The 14002-nt window shown below is 44.9% G+C and overlaps 1 protein-coding gene across 17 annotated transcripts in view; it reads right to left on the bottom strand.

Annotated features, from left to right (window-relative positions):
* The window catches only part of PRC1 (protein regulator of cytokinesis 1), a 29470-nt gene extending 15770 nt beyond the window's left edge, over nt 1-13700 (bottom strand). For 8 of the 17 annotated variants that reach the window (XM_077940397.1, XM_077940394.1, XM_077940395.1 and 5 more), the window contains exons 1-5: nt 13288-13428; nt 3655-3787; nt 2986-3108; nt 395-673; nt 146-316 (exon numbers count right to left, since the gene is read on the bottom strand). In XM_077940397.1, the coding sequence (XP_077796523.1) occupies nt 146-316; nt 395-673; nt 2986-3108; nt 3655-3787; nt 13288-13298 (717 nt within the window). In that variant the 5' untranslated portion in view covers nt 13299-13428. Of the gene's footprint in view, nt 1-145; nt 317-394; nt 674-2985; nt 3109-3654; nt 3802-13287 lie in introns of all 17 variants that reach the window. The other 9 variants (XM_015143047.3, XM_015143043.3, XM_015143046.3 and 6 more) reach the window with 4 other exon arrangements.
* Between the last annotated feature and the right edge of the window lie 302 nt (nt 13701-14002).

A 14002-nucleotide genomic window follows, 5' to 3' on the forward strand; every position in this document is an offset into this window, starting at 1 on the left:
GTTGTATATCATATATTACTATCCTTATCTTCCCTCATTCTCTCATCTTACATTGTCTCCTTATTTAAGACTGAAGAAACAGCTGTCAGTTTTTTTCAAACTATATACTACGGAGATCCTAGGGCATAATTTGAGAAGACAGTACCTGCCGTAGCAACTTTTGTAGTGTTGCAATATTCTCCAAAGACAAACAAAAGGCATCTTCGTCTTCACACACCACATCTCTTTCAAAGCTTGTGTCTGGGGTGTGGTCTAATTCTTCCATACACAGTATGATCTGTCTCTTTATACTGACAAACTCCTCACGCCTAGAAGCCTTTAAAACAAAGCAATTACAAGATACCTAGAGGAAAACCAAAGTGGTTTTTAGGAAGTACAAATGTAGGCAGTGTACCTTTGTTTCCCTCAAAGTTGTCACATGTTGCCTGAACTGGTTCAGCTCCTCTAAGCTGGGCACTGAGGCACTGTCAATATCGTAGCGGGGCATACAAAGAATTTCACACAGTTCTTGATCTTGCTCTTGAAGTAGCTTCAGTTCCTGTTTTCTCTCCTTTTTCTGTTTTCGCATCAATTCCACCTGGGTGCGCAAATCTTTTTCTAGTTGCAAGATGGTTGTCTCTCCTTCTTCCTGAATAAGACAATGTACCACTGTTACAAGATTCCAAGTGAATTCCTTCAAAGGAAGAGAAGGATAACATAAGAAGGCTTGGATGACAGACTTTAAGTTAAACTTACAAGTAAGTCAACTCACGGTCAACAGAATATGGCATAAAGAGGGTTTCCAAAGGAAGGTCCCAGTGAGGAAAGGTGAATAGGGTACTTTTTCCTCCAATTTTAAAACTTGTGGTAGAATACATGTAACATAGGCCGGGCGTGGTGGCTCAAGCCTGTAATCCCAGCACTTTGGGAGGCCGAGACGGGCGGATCACCAGGTCAGGAGATTGAGACCATCCTGGCTAACACGGTGAAACCCCATCTCTAATAAAAAAAATACAAAAAACTAGCCAGGCGAGGTGGCAGGTGCCTGTAGTCCCAGCTACTTGGGAGGCTGAGGCAGGAGAATGGCGTGAACCAGGGAGGCAGAGCTTGCAGTGAGCCCAGATCGCGCCACTGCACTCCAGCCTGGGCGATAGAGCGAGACTCCGTCTCAAAAAAAAAAAGAATACATATAACATAAAATTTATCATCTTAACCATTAAGTGTACAGTTCAGTGGTATTAAGTACAGTCATACTGCTGTGCAATCATGACCATCACCTCCAAAACTCATTTCCTCTTGCAAAAGTGAAACTTCATACTCAAACAATAAGTCCCCATTTTTTTCCTTTCTCCAAGCCTGGCAACCACCATTCTACCTTTTCTCTCTATGATTAGACTACTCCAGGCACTAGGCACTTTTATAAAAAGTGTAAGTTGGCAGCCAGGCACGGTGGCTGACACCTATAATCCCAGCACTTTGGGAGGCACGGTGGCTCACACCTATAATCCCAGCACTTTGGGATTACGAGGTCAGCAGCTGGAGACCAGCCTGGCCAACATGGTGAAACCCTCTCTTTACTAAAAATAGAAAAATTAGCCAGGCATGGTGACGGGCACCTGTAATCCCAGCTACTTGGGAGGCTAAGGCAGGAGAATTGCTTGAACCCGGGAGGCGGAGGTTGCAGTGAGCCGAGACTGCACCGTTGCACTCCAGCCTGGGCAACACAGCGAGACTCTATCTCTAAATAAATAAATAAATAAATGCGTAAATTGGCTGGAAAGCTTCCTTTGGGTTAGCTGTAGGGTGGCATGCCTAGCTCATATCTAAATACTCACCCTGCTAATCCTATGAACATCGTCTCACCTTACCAACAAAAACCCTTCTGGTAGTCTCTGCTCTGCTCCTAATTGGTTAACAAGAAAAAAAAAGTGGCATTTTTTATAGGACATAAAAATTTTTCCTATATGTCCTATAAATTTACACAATTTCATTTAACATTGTGAACTAGGAATATCAGGCAACTTAAGGGAGATGTATCATCGTACACCTCACTTCTCGCCCAATTTCACATTGAATGTGAAAAAAGAAAGAGAAACTATGTCCAAAATCAATTATATTTATGAAATTTATGTTGACTCCAGGAAGCTCCACTTCATGTTCTCTTCTGCCTGATTGCTCTTGGCTACCAGGTATGAATTATCCTTTGCCCTTTAAAGGCGGTCTCCCTCCTAAGCTAACTCCAAATAGATACCCAGGCAGGTCTTCCTGTAACAGGAAGAGGGACCTGAGAACCTTATGGATGTACTCATTATCTTTCCAAGCTCCACATCTGTCTGAATTTTTATGATCCTGGCACTGTTTTTACTGGTTCTAAGCAGAGATTTTTCAGGACCCCATCTGTTATTCATTTCATCCTTTCTGGTGTCCTCACTCAAGTCCCTGACTTGCAGTGGACCATAATATAGCCACTTCTCAGCTCCATACCCAGATGGATGTCATGGCATGCTCTGAACTGGACTATGCACTCCCAATATTCCAGCTTTTGAGACATTTCTTCTGAAGTAGCTATTTTGGCTGGTTCAGTGGTATGCAGCTTCTGGGTATGATAAAACCCACAAAGATTTGTTTTTTCGTAGTATTCCTTTTTATCATTACTTTGTTCCTGTTTTCATTTTCTTTCAGAGAAAGAACAGTGCAGCACCATCTATGCCTACCTTTTTCTCAGAGTTTATTAAAAAAAATTAATATTCCCTACAAAGCAAAACTATGGTAAACAGCAGCTTCTTTTTGATCATCTATTAGTTGTTTCACCTCTTACCAGGGCAACTCTCTACAGAGGTGAGAATTACTCTGCTGGGCCTAATTACGCCCAGCATGTTTTCCCCACTTCTCATGTCTAGCTCCATCCCTATGAGGAAGCCTTCCATCTGCAGGCCCAAGTCAACGCTACTTCCTAAATCTCAGGCCTCAGACAGATCCCCAGAGACCCTGTGGGCTGCCACGGACCTGAAATGGCTCAACACGTAACTCGCTGCACAGCGTGCTCAGCTCTTTTTGACAGACGGATATGCTTTTGATGAGTCTTTCCTTCAGGCTTTCCTCTTCAGCAATCATCATATCCAGGAGTTCCTACAAGAGGGAAGACAGTCCGTAAGTTTGGGGCAATGGAGAAAAAAGCCTCCCAACACCAATACCAAACTCCTCAAATTTCTTTTTTCTTTTTTTTTTTGAGACGGAGTCTCACTCTGTTGCCCAGGCTGAAGTGCAATGGCACGTTCTCGGCTCACTGCAACCTCCACCTCCTAGGTTCAATAGATTCTCCTGTCTCAGCCTGCCGAGTAGCTGGGATTACAGGTGCTCACCACCATGCCTGGCTAATTTTTGCATTTTTAGTAGACATGGAGTTTCACCATGTTGATCAGGCTGGTCTTGAACTCCTGACCTCAAGCAATCCACATGCCTCGGCCTCCCAAAGTGCTGGGATTACAGGCGTGAGGCACCGCGCCCAGCCTCCTCAAATTTCAAGAAGGGACTTCAAAACCAAACCAAACCAAACAGGAAGAGCCTGTGCCATCCCAATGCCGATGATCACATGTCCCTTCTGCATGCTATCTCGGGTGAGACACCAACATCCTTACCCAGGTCCAATGCAGAGACCAGTACTATTCAACCCACCTTGATATGCTTCTTTACCACCTCAGTTCTTTGTAACCGCTGGTCCTCTGGAATCCCAATTAGCTCCCATATTTCTCGAAGGTGATTTAGGGCTTTCTGCAGACATACTATGGACTCCTCCGCCAGCACCTCACTGAAAACCAAAACCTAAGACCTGTTAGTTACATCAATCACAGCCTCCGGACTAAAAGCACTATTTTCAAGAACTAAAAAGACTGGCTTCTCCGTGGCCTCGAGAAAAAAACAAATTAAAAATAGGCATTCAGCTTAATTCACCTTTAACCACTCCCCATCCCTTTTCCTACCAAATACCACTAGCAATGCAAGATTTCATATCATATTACATCATGGAAGCTCAACCTTCTGGACTTTCAACAATGATCTACCTATGGAAGTATAATACAGAATTATAAATACTTTTACTAAAGAAAAACCAGACAAAAATGTTGGTAAAATAAACTAACACAAGAACTTGCTGGTAAGAAACTCCTACAAAAATATCTGGCAATTTATTACTATTTTTGGGGGTTTTTTTGTATTTTTTTTTTTTGACACAGCGTCTTGCTCTGTCGCCTAGGCTGGAGTGCAGTGGTGCGATTTTGGCTCACTGCAACTTCCACCTTTTGCATTCAAATGATTCTCCTGACTTAGCCCCCGAATAGGTGGGACTACAGGCACGCGCTACCACGCCCAACTAATTTTTGTATTTTTAGTAGAGATGGGGTTTTGCCATGTTGGCCAGGCGGGTCTCGAATTCCCAGCCTCAAGTGATCCTCCCTCCTTAGCCTCCCAAAGTGCTAGGATTACATATGTGAGCCACCGTGCCTGGCCTTTTTATTTTATTTATTTTTTCGTTCTTCTTCTTCTTTTTTTTTTTTTTTGAGACAGAGTGTCACTCTGTTGTCTTGGCTAGAGTGCAGTGGCATGATCTCAGCTCACTGCAACCTCTACCTGGCAGGTTCAAGTGATTCTCCTGCTTCAGCCTACCAAGTAGCTCAGATCACAGGCATGCGCCACCAAAAATTAGCACGCCCAGCTAATTTTTGTATTTTTACAAAAACACAAAAACCTACTCGCCTTGGCCTCCCAAAGTGCTGGGATTACAGGCAAGAGCCACTGCGCCCAGCCTAGTATTCTTAAATTACAACTAGCAGCTCAAAGAATGGCTAAAGTTAAAAAGCCGTTGAGATGGGGTTTTACCATGTTGGCCATGCTGGTCTCGAACTCCTGACCCCAAGTGATCCACCTGCCTCGGCCTCCCAAAGTGCTGGGATTACAGGCATGAGCCACCTCGCCCAGCCTATTCTTCTTAAATTACAACTAGCAGCTCAAAGAATGGCTAAAGTTAAAAAGACAACATTAAGTGTTGGTGAGTATATAGAAAAGTGAGAACTTTCATATGCTGATGGCATAGTGTAAATTGGTACAACTATTTTAAAAACTGTTGGCAGTCTATCTACTAAAGCTGAACTCAGCAGTTCTACCTCTACATACATACCTAGCAGAAATGAACACATACCTTCACCAAAGACACATATGAGAATGGTTAGAGAAGCACTACTCATAATATTATGGAAACAGAAACAGCCTAGATGTCTATCAACAGAACGAATAGTACATTCCTACCGTGCAATAATACAGCAATGAAAATGAACAAACTTGCTGGGTGCAGTGGCTCACACCTATAATTCCAGCACTCTGGGAGGCCAAGGGGAACGGATCACTTGAGGTTAGGAGTTTGAGACCAGCCTGGCCAACATGGGGAAACCCCGTCTCTACTAAAAACACAAAAAATTAGCTGGGTGTGGTGGTGCGCCTGTAATCCCAGCTACTAGGGAGGCTGAAGCAGGAGAATCACTTGAACCCGGGAAGTGGGGTTTGCAGTGAGCCGAGGTTGCAGTGAGCAAAGACCGTACCGCTGAACTCCAGCTTGGGCAACAGAGTGAAACTGTCTCAAAAAAGGAAATGAACACACTACACATGACATGGAAAGCCATTATTATTTTTCTATTTTATTTATTTATTTTTAAATTTTACCTTTTTGGGGTGATGAAATAGTTCTAGATCTTGATGGTGATTATATAACAGTATACAATTGAAACTACCTGTAAAGTGAGTCCGTTTTACTGTGTATGAATTATACCTCAAATCTTTTCATTTTTTTAATGAAGTCAAACAACTTAAAAAAAAGTTGTAAGGGGAAGAGGAAGAAAAAAAAAACACTTTAGGTTGAGCAAAAGCCACCAGATACACAAGTGTGTATCACTATGTGATTCCATTGACATAAAGTTCAAAAACAGGCAAAACTGGTCAGGCGTGGTAGTTCACGCCTATATTCCTAGCACCTTGCAAGGCCGAGGCAGGAGGATTGGTTGAGCCCAGGAGTTTGAGATCATCCTGGGCAACAGTGAGACTCTGTGTCTATCAAAAAAAAAAAAAAAAAAAAAAAAATTAGCTGGGCGCAGTGGCGTATGCCTATAGTCCCAGCTACTCAGGAGGCTGAGGTGGGAGGATTGCTTGAGCATGGGAGGATGAGGCTGCAGTGAGCTGTGATCACTGTACTCCAGCCCGAGCAACAAAGCAACATCCTATCTCAAAAATGGAAACAAACAAAAAATCAGGCCAAACTAATCTATGCTTTCAGAAGTCAGGATAGTGGCTCTTTTGGCTCAGAGGAGGCAGTGACTGGTAGAGGGCTTCTGGGTTGCTGCTTACACAGGTGCATCACTGTGAAAAATTCACTGAGTTTACACTTGATTTCTGTATGTTTCTGAATGTATGTTATTCTTCAGTTACCAAAAGCTTATTTTAACAAAAAATTATTTATCTAAAATACAAATTTAACTGGCTTCTGTATCTTTTAAGAAAAGTTTACTTTAAAAATTAGAACCATTAGTCTGATTTACAGAACATTTAAAGAATAGAAATTTTTCTCCCTTTTCTTAGATATAACAGGACAACTAAGACTGCCCTGGCACCAGAGAAACTGCAATCTAGATGTTCTCTGCTTCCAGTCAGCCGAGAAGCCTGCAGCAAATCACTTAAACACTTAGCTGTTTGTGTGCCGTCCACACCCAATTGGAGCTAGAGACTTTCATTAGCCCCTTTCTGTCTCAGAGCTTTCGGTGGTTCTACAGGTCACCAGCCTAGATCTCTAACAATGTGTCTCTCCAAAGCTGTTAATACATTCACATCCAAAATATCTCCAGCCACGAAATCCCAGTTTAGAAGTTGCCTGTTCTTGTTGAAGAAACATTTCTACACAAGTACCTGTTGCCTATACCAGATGGCCATACCAAGACCCAAATACTGACAAATGTTTAAAAGAATTTACTGTACTCCCTTCACTTTAGAAATGTTAACGGTTCAAGTCCAACAGAAAAAGAAAAAAAGAAATGTTAACAGTAAGGCATTTATTTAACATAATCTCAACTAAAGTCCAACTAAAGAGCTTCCCCAGGCAAACACTCCTTTTGCACTTCATTTTGAAGACACAAGAATGCACAAGTAAAAATCCTAATACTAGCATTTTGTTAAAAATAACTTTTAAGATCCAATCTGTGGCCAATATTCGATCTGGATGCAAAACCCTGGCTTCCAGACAGGCCAGCCGGGGGCACTGTTCTGAAGGTCATTACTTAAGTATACCAGTCTCCTCAATCTGACAGACCTACCCCTGCCCAGCCAATCTCCACAGAACAGCTAGTTGTTCATAACAACAAATCCCATCAGCTCCCTGCTTAACTACTCCCCTTCAAAGGTCCCATTGCCCTCAGTAAATAGTTCAACCACCTTCCGTGGAAAGGCCTTCTAAACCTCTCTCCGAGTTTGCTAATCTCTGCCACTTGTCACTCCCCAAGTTTCCAGCCAACTGAACTTCCTGGGCATTCCCTGAACAGTGCCCCTCAATAAACCACATGCAGCCCTCATTTTCTGATGCCACCGTGCTTTGTACGTTCAGTTCCTTCTATCTGCCACCACCTCCTCTGGAGACCTGTGGACTTGTCACTCACTTGCCATTTTCCCCCCAGGCCCCTAGTAGACCATAAACTCAAGGGCAAGGACCACCACGTCTTATTCATCTTCATTTTACCACACCCTAACGCATAGTAGTTGTTCAATAGATGTAAAATGAATGGCCCTGAATTCCTGCCAAAGGGTCCTATGCTCCTAACCTACCTAACCTAATAGAGGTATTATGTATTCTAGGATCCTGATGAAGGTTTACAAGCAGGGCTGCCTATCTCTGTAACATATCTACAAGGTAAAGTGATCATTTTCCTGAATAAAAAAATCTAGCACAATAGGCAGAGAATCTGAATAGACATTTCTCCAAAGAAGATATACAAATGGCCAATAAGCACATAAAAAGATGCTCAATGTTAGTCATTAGGGAAATGCAAATCAAAACCACTTCACAGCCAACAGGATGGCTATAATAAAAAAATATATATATAGCAACAAGTATTGGTGAGAATCTAGAGAAACTAGAACCCTCAAACACTGCTCGTGGGAATGCAAGACAGTGCAGCCTCTTTGGAAAACAGTCTGGTAGTTCCTCAGTTGTTTTTTTGTTTTTTGAGACAGGGCCTCACTGTCACCTGGGCTGGAGTGCAGTGGTGTGATCATAGCTCACTGCAGCTTCAAGGTCCCTGGCTCAAGCAATTCTCCCGCCTTAGTCTCCCAAGTAGCTGGGACCACAGACGTGCTATCATGGTTGGTTAATTTTCGTTTTTTTTTTTTTTTTTTTTTTTAAAGATTTGCCATGTTGCTCAGGCTGGTCTTGAACTTCTGGGCCCAAGCAATCCTCCCACATTAGCCTCCCAAAGTGTTGGGATTACAGACATGAGCCATTGCACCCAGCCCCTCAGTTTAATGGAGTTCATACAACCCAGCAATTTTATTACTGGGTATTTACCAAAAATAAATGAAAACACATTTATACGAAAACTACACAAATGTTTATAGCAGCATTACTTACAATAGCCAAAAAGTCAAAACAAAACAAAACAAAAGGCCATCAATTTATGAATGGGTAAATAAAATGTAGTATATAGCCATACAATGGAATATTACTTGGCAATAAACCTTGAAAATATTATGCCAAGTCAAAGAAGCAAGTCACAAAAGACCACAACAGCTATGGTTCCGTTTATATGATATATCCAGAATAGGTAAAAAGTAGATTTGAGGTTTGTATGTTTTTTTTGAGACATCTTTCACCTAGGCTGGAGTGCAGTAACATGATCATGGCTCACTGCAGCCTCAACCTTCTAGGCTCAGGTGATTCTCCCACCTCAGCTTCCAGAGTAGCTGGGACTGCAGATGTGAGCCACCACACCCAGCTAACTTAAACAAAAAAAAATTTCTTTTAGGCCAGGCACGGTGGCTTACGCCTGTAATTCCAGCACTTTGGGAGGCCAAGACCAGTGGATCACGAAGTCAGGAGTTTGACACCAGCCTGGCCAATATGGTGAAACCCCATCTCTACTAAAAATACAAAAATTATCTGGCTGTGGTGGTGGGCACCTGTAATCCTAGCTACTCGGGAGGCTGAGGCAGGAGAATCGCTTGAATCCAGGGGGAAGAGGTTGCAGTGAGCCGAGATCGCGTCACTGTACTCCAGCCTGGGTGACAGAGTGAGACTCCATCTCAAAAAAAAAAAAAAAAAATTTTTTTTTTGTAGAGGCAGAGTCTCCCAAGCTGTTCTTGAACTCCTGGGCTCAATTAGTCCTCCCACCTTGGGCTCCCAAAGTGCTGCAATTATAGGTGTGCACCACCTTGCCTAGCCAAAAAGTAGATTTGTAGTTGGGGGTGGGGAGAATTTGGACCATGGAGTGAAAGGGGATTGACCGCTAATGGGACTTTAAAGGGGTGAAAAAAATGTTCTAAAATTGATTGCAGTGATGATTACACAACTCTGAATATTCTGAAAATCACTGAATTATACACTTTAAGTACATTGTATGGTATGTGGATTATATCTCAAAGCTGTTATTAAAAACATCTCGGCACATAATCTGAAATTTTTTTGATTTGTGACTTAATTGAAAAACTTACAGATTTTTACTATGGCTGGGCGTGGTGGCTCACGTTGTGTAATCCCAGCACTTTGGGAGGCCAAGGCAGGCTGATCACCTGAGATCAGGAGCTAGAGATCAGCCTGGCCAACATGTGAAACCCCATCTCTACTAAAAACATAAAAATTAGCCGGGTGTTGTGGTGGGTGCCTGTAATCTCAGATACTCAGGAGGCTGAGGCAGGAGAATCACTTGAACCCGGTGAACCCAGGAGGCAGAGGTTGCAGTAAGCTGAGATCGTGCCATTGCACTCCAGCCTGGGCGACAGAGCAAGACTGTCTTAAAAAAAAAAAAGAAAGAAAGAAAGAAAGAAAACTTTACTAATATATAACACATTTTATTTGGCCTGTTGGAAATGGGTGTTTGGTAATTCCAAACACCCATTATTATTATTCTAGTTAGAGACAGTTCCTGTAAGAGGATCATTTTCAAAGAATTAAAAACTAACATTTCTCACTCTTCCTAACATTCAAATTGTACTGAACTTAATTTTTTTTTTTTTTTTTTTTTTTGAGACGGAGTCTTGCTCTGTAGCCCGGGCTGGAGTGCAGTGGCCGGATCTCAGCTCACTGCAAGCTCCGCCTCCCGGGTTTAGGCCATTCTCCTGCCTCAGCCTCCGGAGTAGCTGGGACTACAGGCGCCCGCCACCTCGCCCGGCTAGTTTTTTTGTATTTTTAGTAGAGACGGGGTTTCACGGTGTTAGCCAGGATGGTCTCGATCTCTTGACCTCGTGATCCGCCCGTCTCGGCCTCCCAAAGTGCTGGGATTACAGGCTTGAGCCACCGCGCCCGGCCAATTTTTTTTTTTTAAACTTAAATCTTGTATCATCCTTGACACTTCTTTCTTATATTCCCGCCATTAGCATTATCTACACAAGACAGGCAGAATCTCATTCCTCCTGACCTCTGCTGCTACCACTACCACCCCCACCCTCGTCCAGGTCACTACCACTAACTTTTTGCTGTATGGCAATGGCTTCTTAACTGGTCTCCCTGCTTCAATGCTGGCCTCCTTAAGTCTATTGTCAACACAGGAGCCCCAAGTCCTAATCTTCTACTCAGAACCCTCCAATGACTTGCCATCTCACTCCAAGGAAAAGCCTCTGGCTTTGCAAAGCCCTATGAAGGCCCATTCCATCTGAAAGCCATTTATTTTGACCTCAGTGCTCATTCTATTCCTGTCACAGAGACCTCCTTGCTCTTTCTGGAACATACCAGGCACTATCCCCGCTTAGGGCACTTGGATATGCTGATTACCTAGATCTCTTTTCCCCCATGCTGCATGGCTTCACCCTTTTCCTCCTTAGGTCTTTGCTCAGAGATCACCTTCTCAGGGAGGCCTTTCCTGACCCATCTCTTTAAAACCACAACCCCACTTCCTACACCTTCAGTACTTCTTATCCCCTTTCTCTGCTTGATTTCTCTACATAGCACTTATCACCATTTAAGATTAACTTATTTATTACACTCCTCTTTTGCTATTAGAATACAAACTCTGTGAGGACAGGGATGTCACTTTTGCTCACTGCTATATCCCCACCACTTGGAATGGTTCCTTGTATATAACATTCAAGAATTATTTTTCTTTTCTTTTTTAGTATAGATTATTATTATTTTTTAGAGACAGGGTCTTGCTATGTTGCCCCAGGCTGGTCTTGAACTCCTGGGCCCAAGTCATCCTCCCACCTTGGCCTCCTAAAGTGCTGGGATTACAGGTGTGAGCCACTGTGCCAGGCCCAAGAAGTCTTTTTGAATGAATAATGTGACATTTCAAAAAAGTTGTATGTTCTTAAGATGCTTCAGAGCAATCATTATGAACAATTATCATGATACACTGAAATACTACCTGGCTAAATTGTTTCAGGTAATCCCCTAAAAGGAGCAAGTCTGAGATTTTTAGACTCACTGAAAAACTCAGAGTGCATACAAAGACTACCACTCATGGACACAAAGGTTGTAGAATGAGTCAGTTTTTCCAGTCTTGAACATAAATCACTGGACTGGAAGAAATCTCAAAGTGGTCCTCTAAATTATTTCCTACCTTCAGGCAGCCTTCACTGATCCACTGCCCTATTTTTTCTTAGCACTCCAGAGAAGGAGCTTTGTTGATCTCCTGTGCAACCTGTTTCGGGGACCGATAACCATAATTAATTCTGGCCAGAGTTTTGTTTGAGCCTCAGAGGTCAAAGCTGCAGTGAGGAATCTCGCCACTGCACTCCAGCCTGGGTGACAGAGTGAGACCCTGTCTCAAAAAAAAAAAAAAAAAAAAAAAGTCTAATTATATCCATTAGCCTGGAACCAACACTAAAGGGTAATTTTTTCTCCTGCTTCATTCAATCCCTTGATAGAGGAGATGCCTAAATAATTCATAAACTGTTAATGGACTTTTTTTTTTGAGACAGTCTCACTCTGCCACCCAGGCTGGAATGCAGTGTCGAGATGTCGGCTCATGCAACCTCTGCCTCCCAGGCTCAAGCGATTCTCCTGCCTCAGCCTCCTGAGAAGCTGGGGCTACAGGCGCACCACCACGCCCGGCTAATTTTTGTATTTTCAGTTAAGACGGGGTTTCACCATGTTGGCACTCAATTCTCATTATTCTGAGGGCAAGCATTTGAAAAAGACAGATCAGAATCAGTGATCATGAAATGAAGAATCTTACAAAGCCTTAGAACAATCAGTTTCACCAAAAACTACAAATTAACGCTGTATCATCACAATAATTCATCTACAACTTTCAGAAATTAAAGTTAATATTTGGAAGGCACAAGGCTGGTAAGTGTCAGTGTCACTGGTCCGGATTTCAAGTCGGTCAGTCCCTCCCCAACACTGCCTAGGAAGTTATTAAAACGACCGGAAAAGAATTCCATAATCCGTTTCTTAACTTGCAAAGAAACAAAGCTATCTTTCCAATTCAAACAAAACGTTAACACCGCTGGCCAGATATAAAGAAAAACAACGGGCCGGGCGCGGTGGCTCACGCCTGTAATCCCAACACTTTGGGAGGCCGAGGTGGCAGGATCACCTGAAGCCAGGAGTTCGAGACCAGCCTGGCCAACATAGGGAGACCGCGTTTCCACAAAAACAAAGAATAAAACAAAACAATGATAAATAAACTTAACAGCTTTAAAGAGAAGCCAGGACCACAGAAGGTTTACGAGTCATCTGCGCCAAGAAGCGGCACCTGAGACGCCGAGGGCGGGGAGGGTGGGGTCCGAGCGCCAGCGCTGACCGCCTGGGTGGAGGCCGACCCGGGCCCCCGGCCTCGCCCGCCCTGCCGCGTCCGGGCACCGGCGCTCGGCTCCCACCCGGGCGTCTGAGCCTGCGGACACCCGCGGCCGCCGGGGGACAGCGCGTCAGGTCTCACCTCCGTCGCGGCCCTCGCACTGGCTCGCCGCCTCCAGACCCTGCCTCTTCGCGCCACCGGCCTCACTCAGCGCCGACTGCTGTGACGCCCTAGTCCCGGGACCCCGCACGGGCCCCGCACCCCTGAACCCCTGAACCCAAGACGGGCGTCGCTCTCTCCCGCGTCCCCTCGATTTCCCCGCAACCCGCACCTTCTCCTCATGGCAGACGCTCCAAGCAGCCGTCAGTCCAGGTCTAGACCTACTCAACACGGCCACGAGAGCAACAACCACCCGCAAACACCGGCGATCTCACTCCGGGTAGCCGCTCCGTGAGCCGTTGAGCCCCGCAAAATTTCAAACCGCGCCACGGGGCGAAGCCTCGCTGCGATTGGCGTCGCGTCCCGTCGCTCCACGAAAATCCCCGCCCCTCGGGTTGCAGCTCGCGGGTGCGCAGTCGGGGCGGGGACTAGTGAGCCGGGCCCGGGAAGCGCTGGAGCGGGGCGGGGGATGACGTCACTGTCTGTGAGCGGGCGGGCGTGGCCTGCACCTCCCACTTCCCTCGATTGGCTGCAGCCTCAAGGGACTCCCCTCCCGAGTCGGCTACGTCATCGGAGCACCGCCCCGCCCCGCCCCGCCCGGCGCAGTTTGTCTTCGAAGTGCGCGGGCGGGGAAGGAGTTGAGAGCACCGCGGCTTTCCGGCTTCCCTGAGTCCCGGCTGCCGGGACCGGGAGCGGGGAGGAATAGGAAAGTTAGAGCCTAGTTTCCCTTGCTCATCCAAGAAGCGAACCTTGGAACCGATCTTTGGTGGGACTTCTCCCCAGATGTAGGAAGCCGTACACTAAGGGGAAGGGAAGGAACATTGAGCCCTGCTCATGGGCCTGGAACCTTTCAACGCTAGTTATCCTATTTAACCTCCACAATCCTG

Source organism: Macaca mulatta, chromosome 7 (assembly GCF_049350105.2).
Source record: "Macaca mulatta isolate MMU2019108-1 chromosome 7, T2T-MMU8v2.0, whole genome shotgun sequence".
Classification (NCBI taxonomy): Eukaryota; Metazoa; Chordata; class Mammalia; order Primates; family Cercopithecidae; genus Macaca; species Macaca mulatta.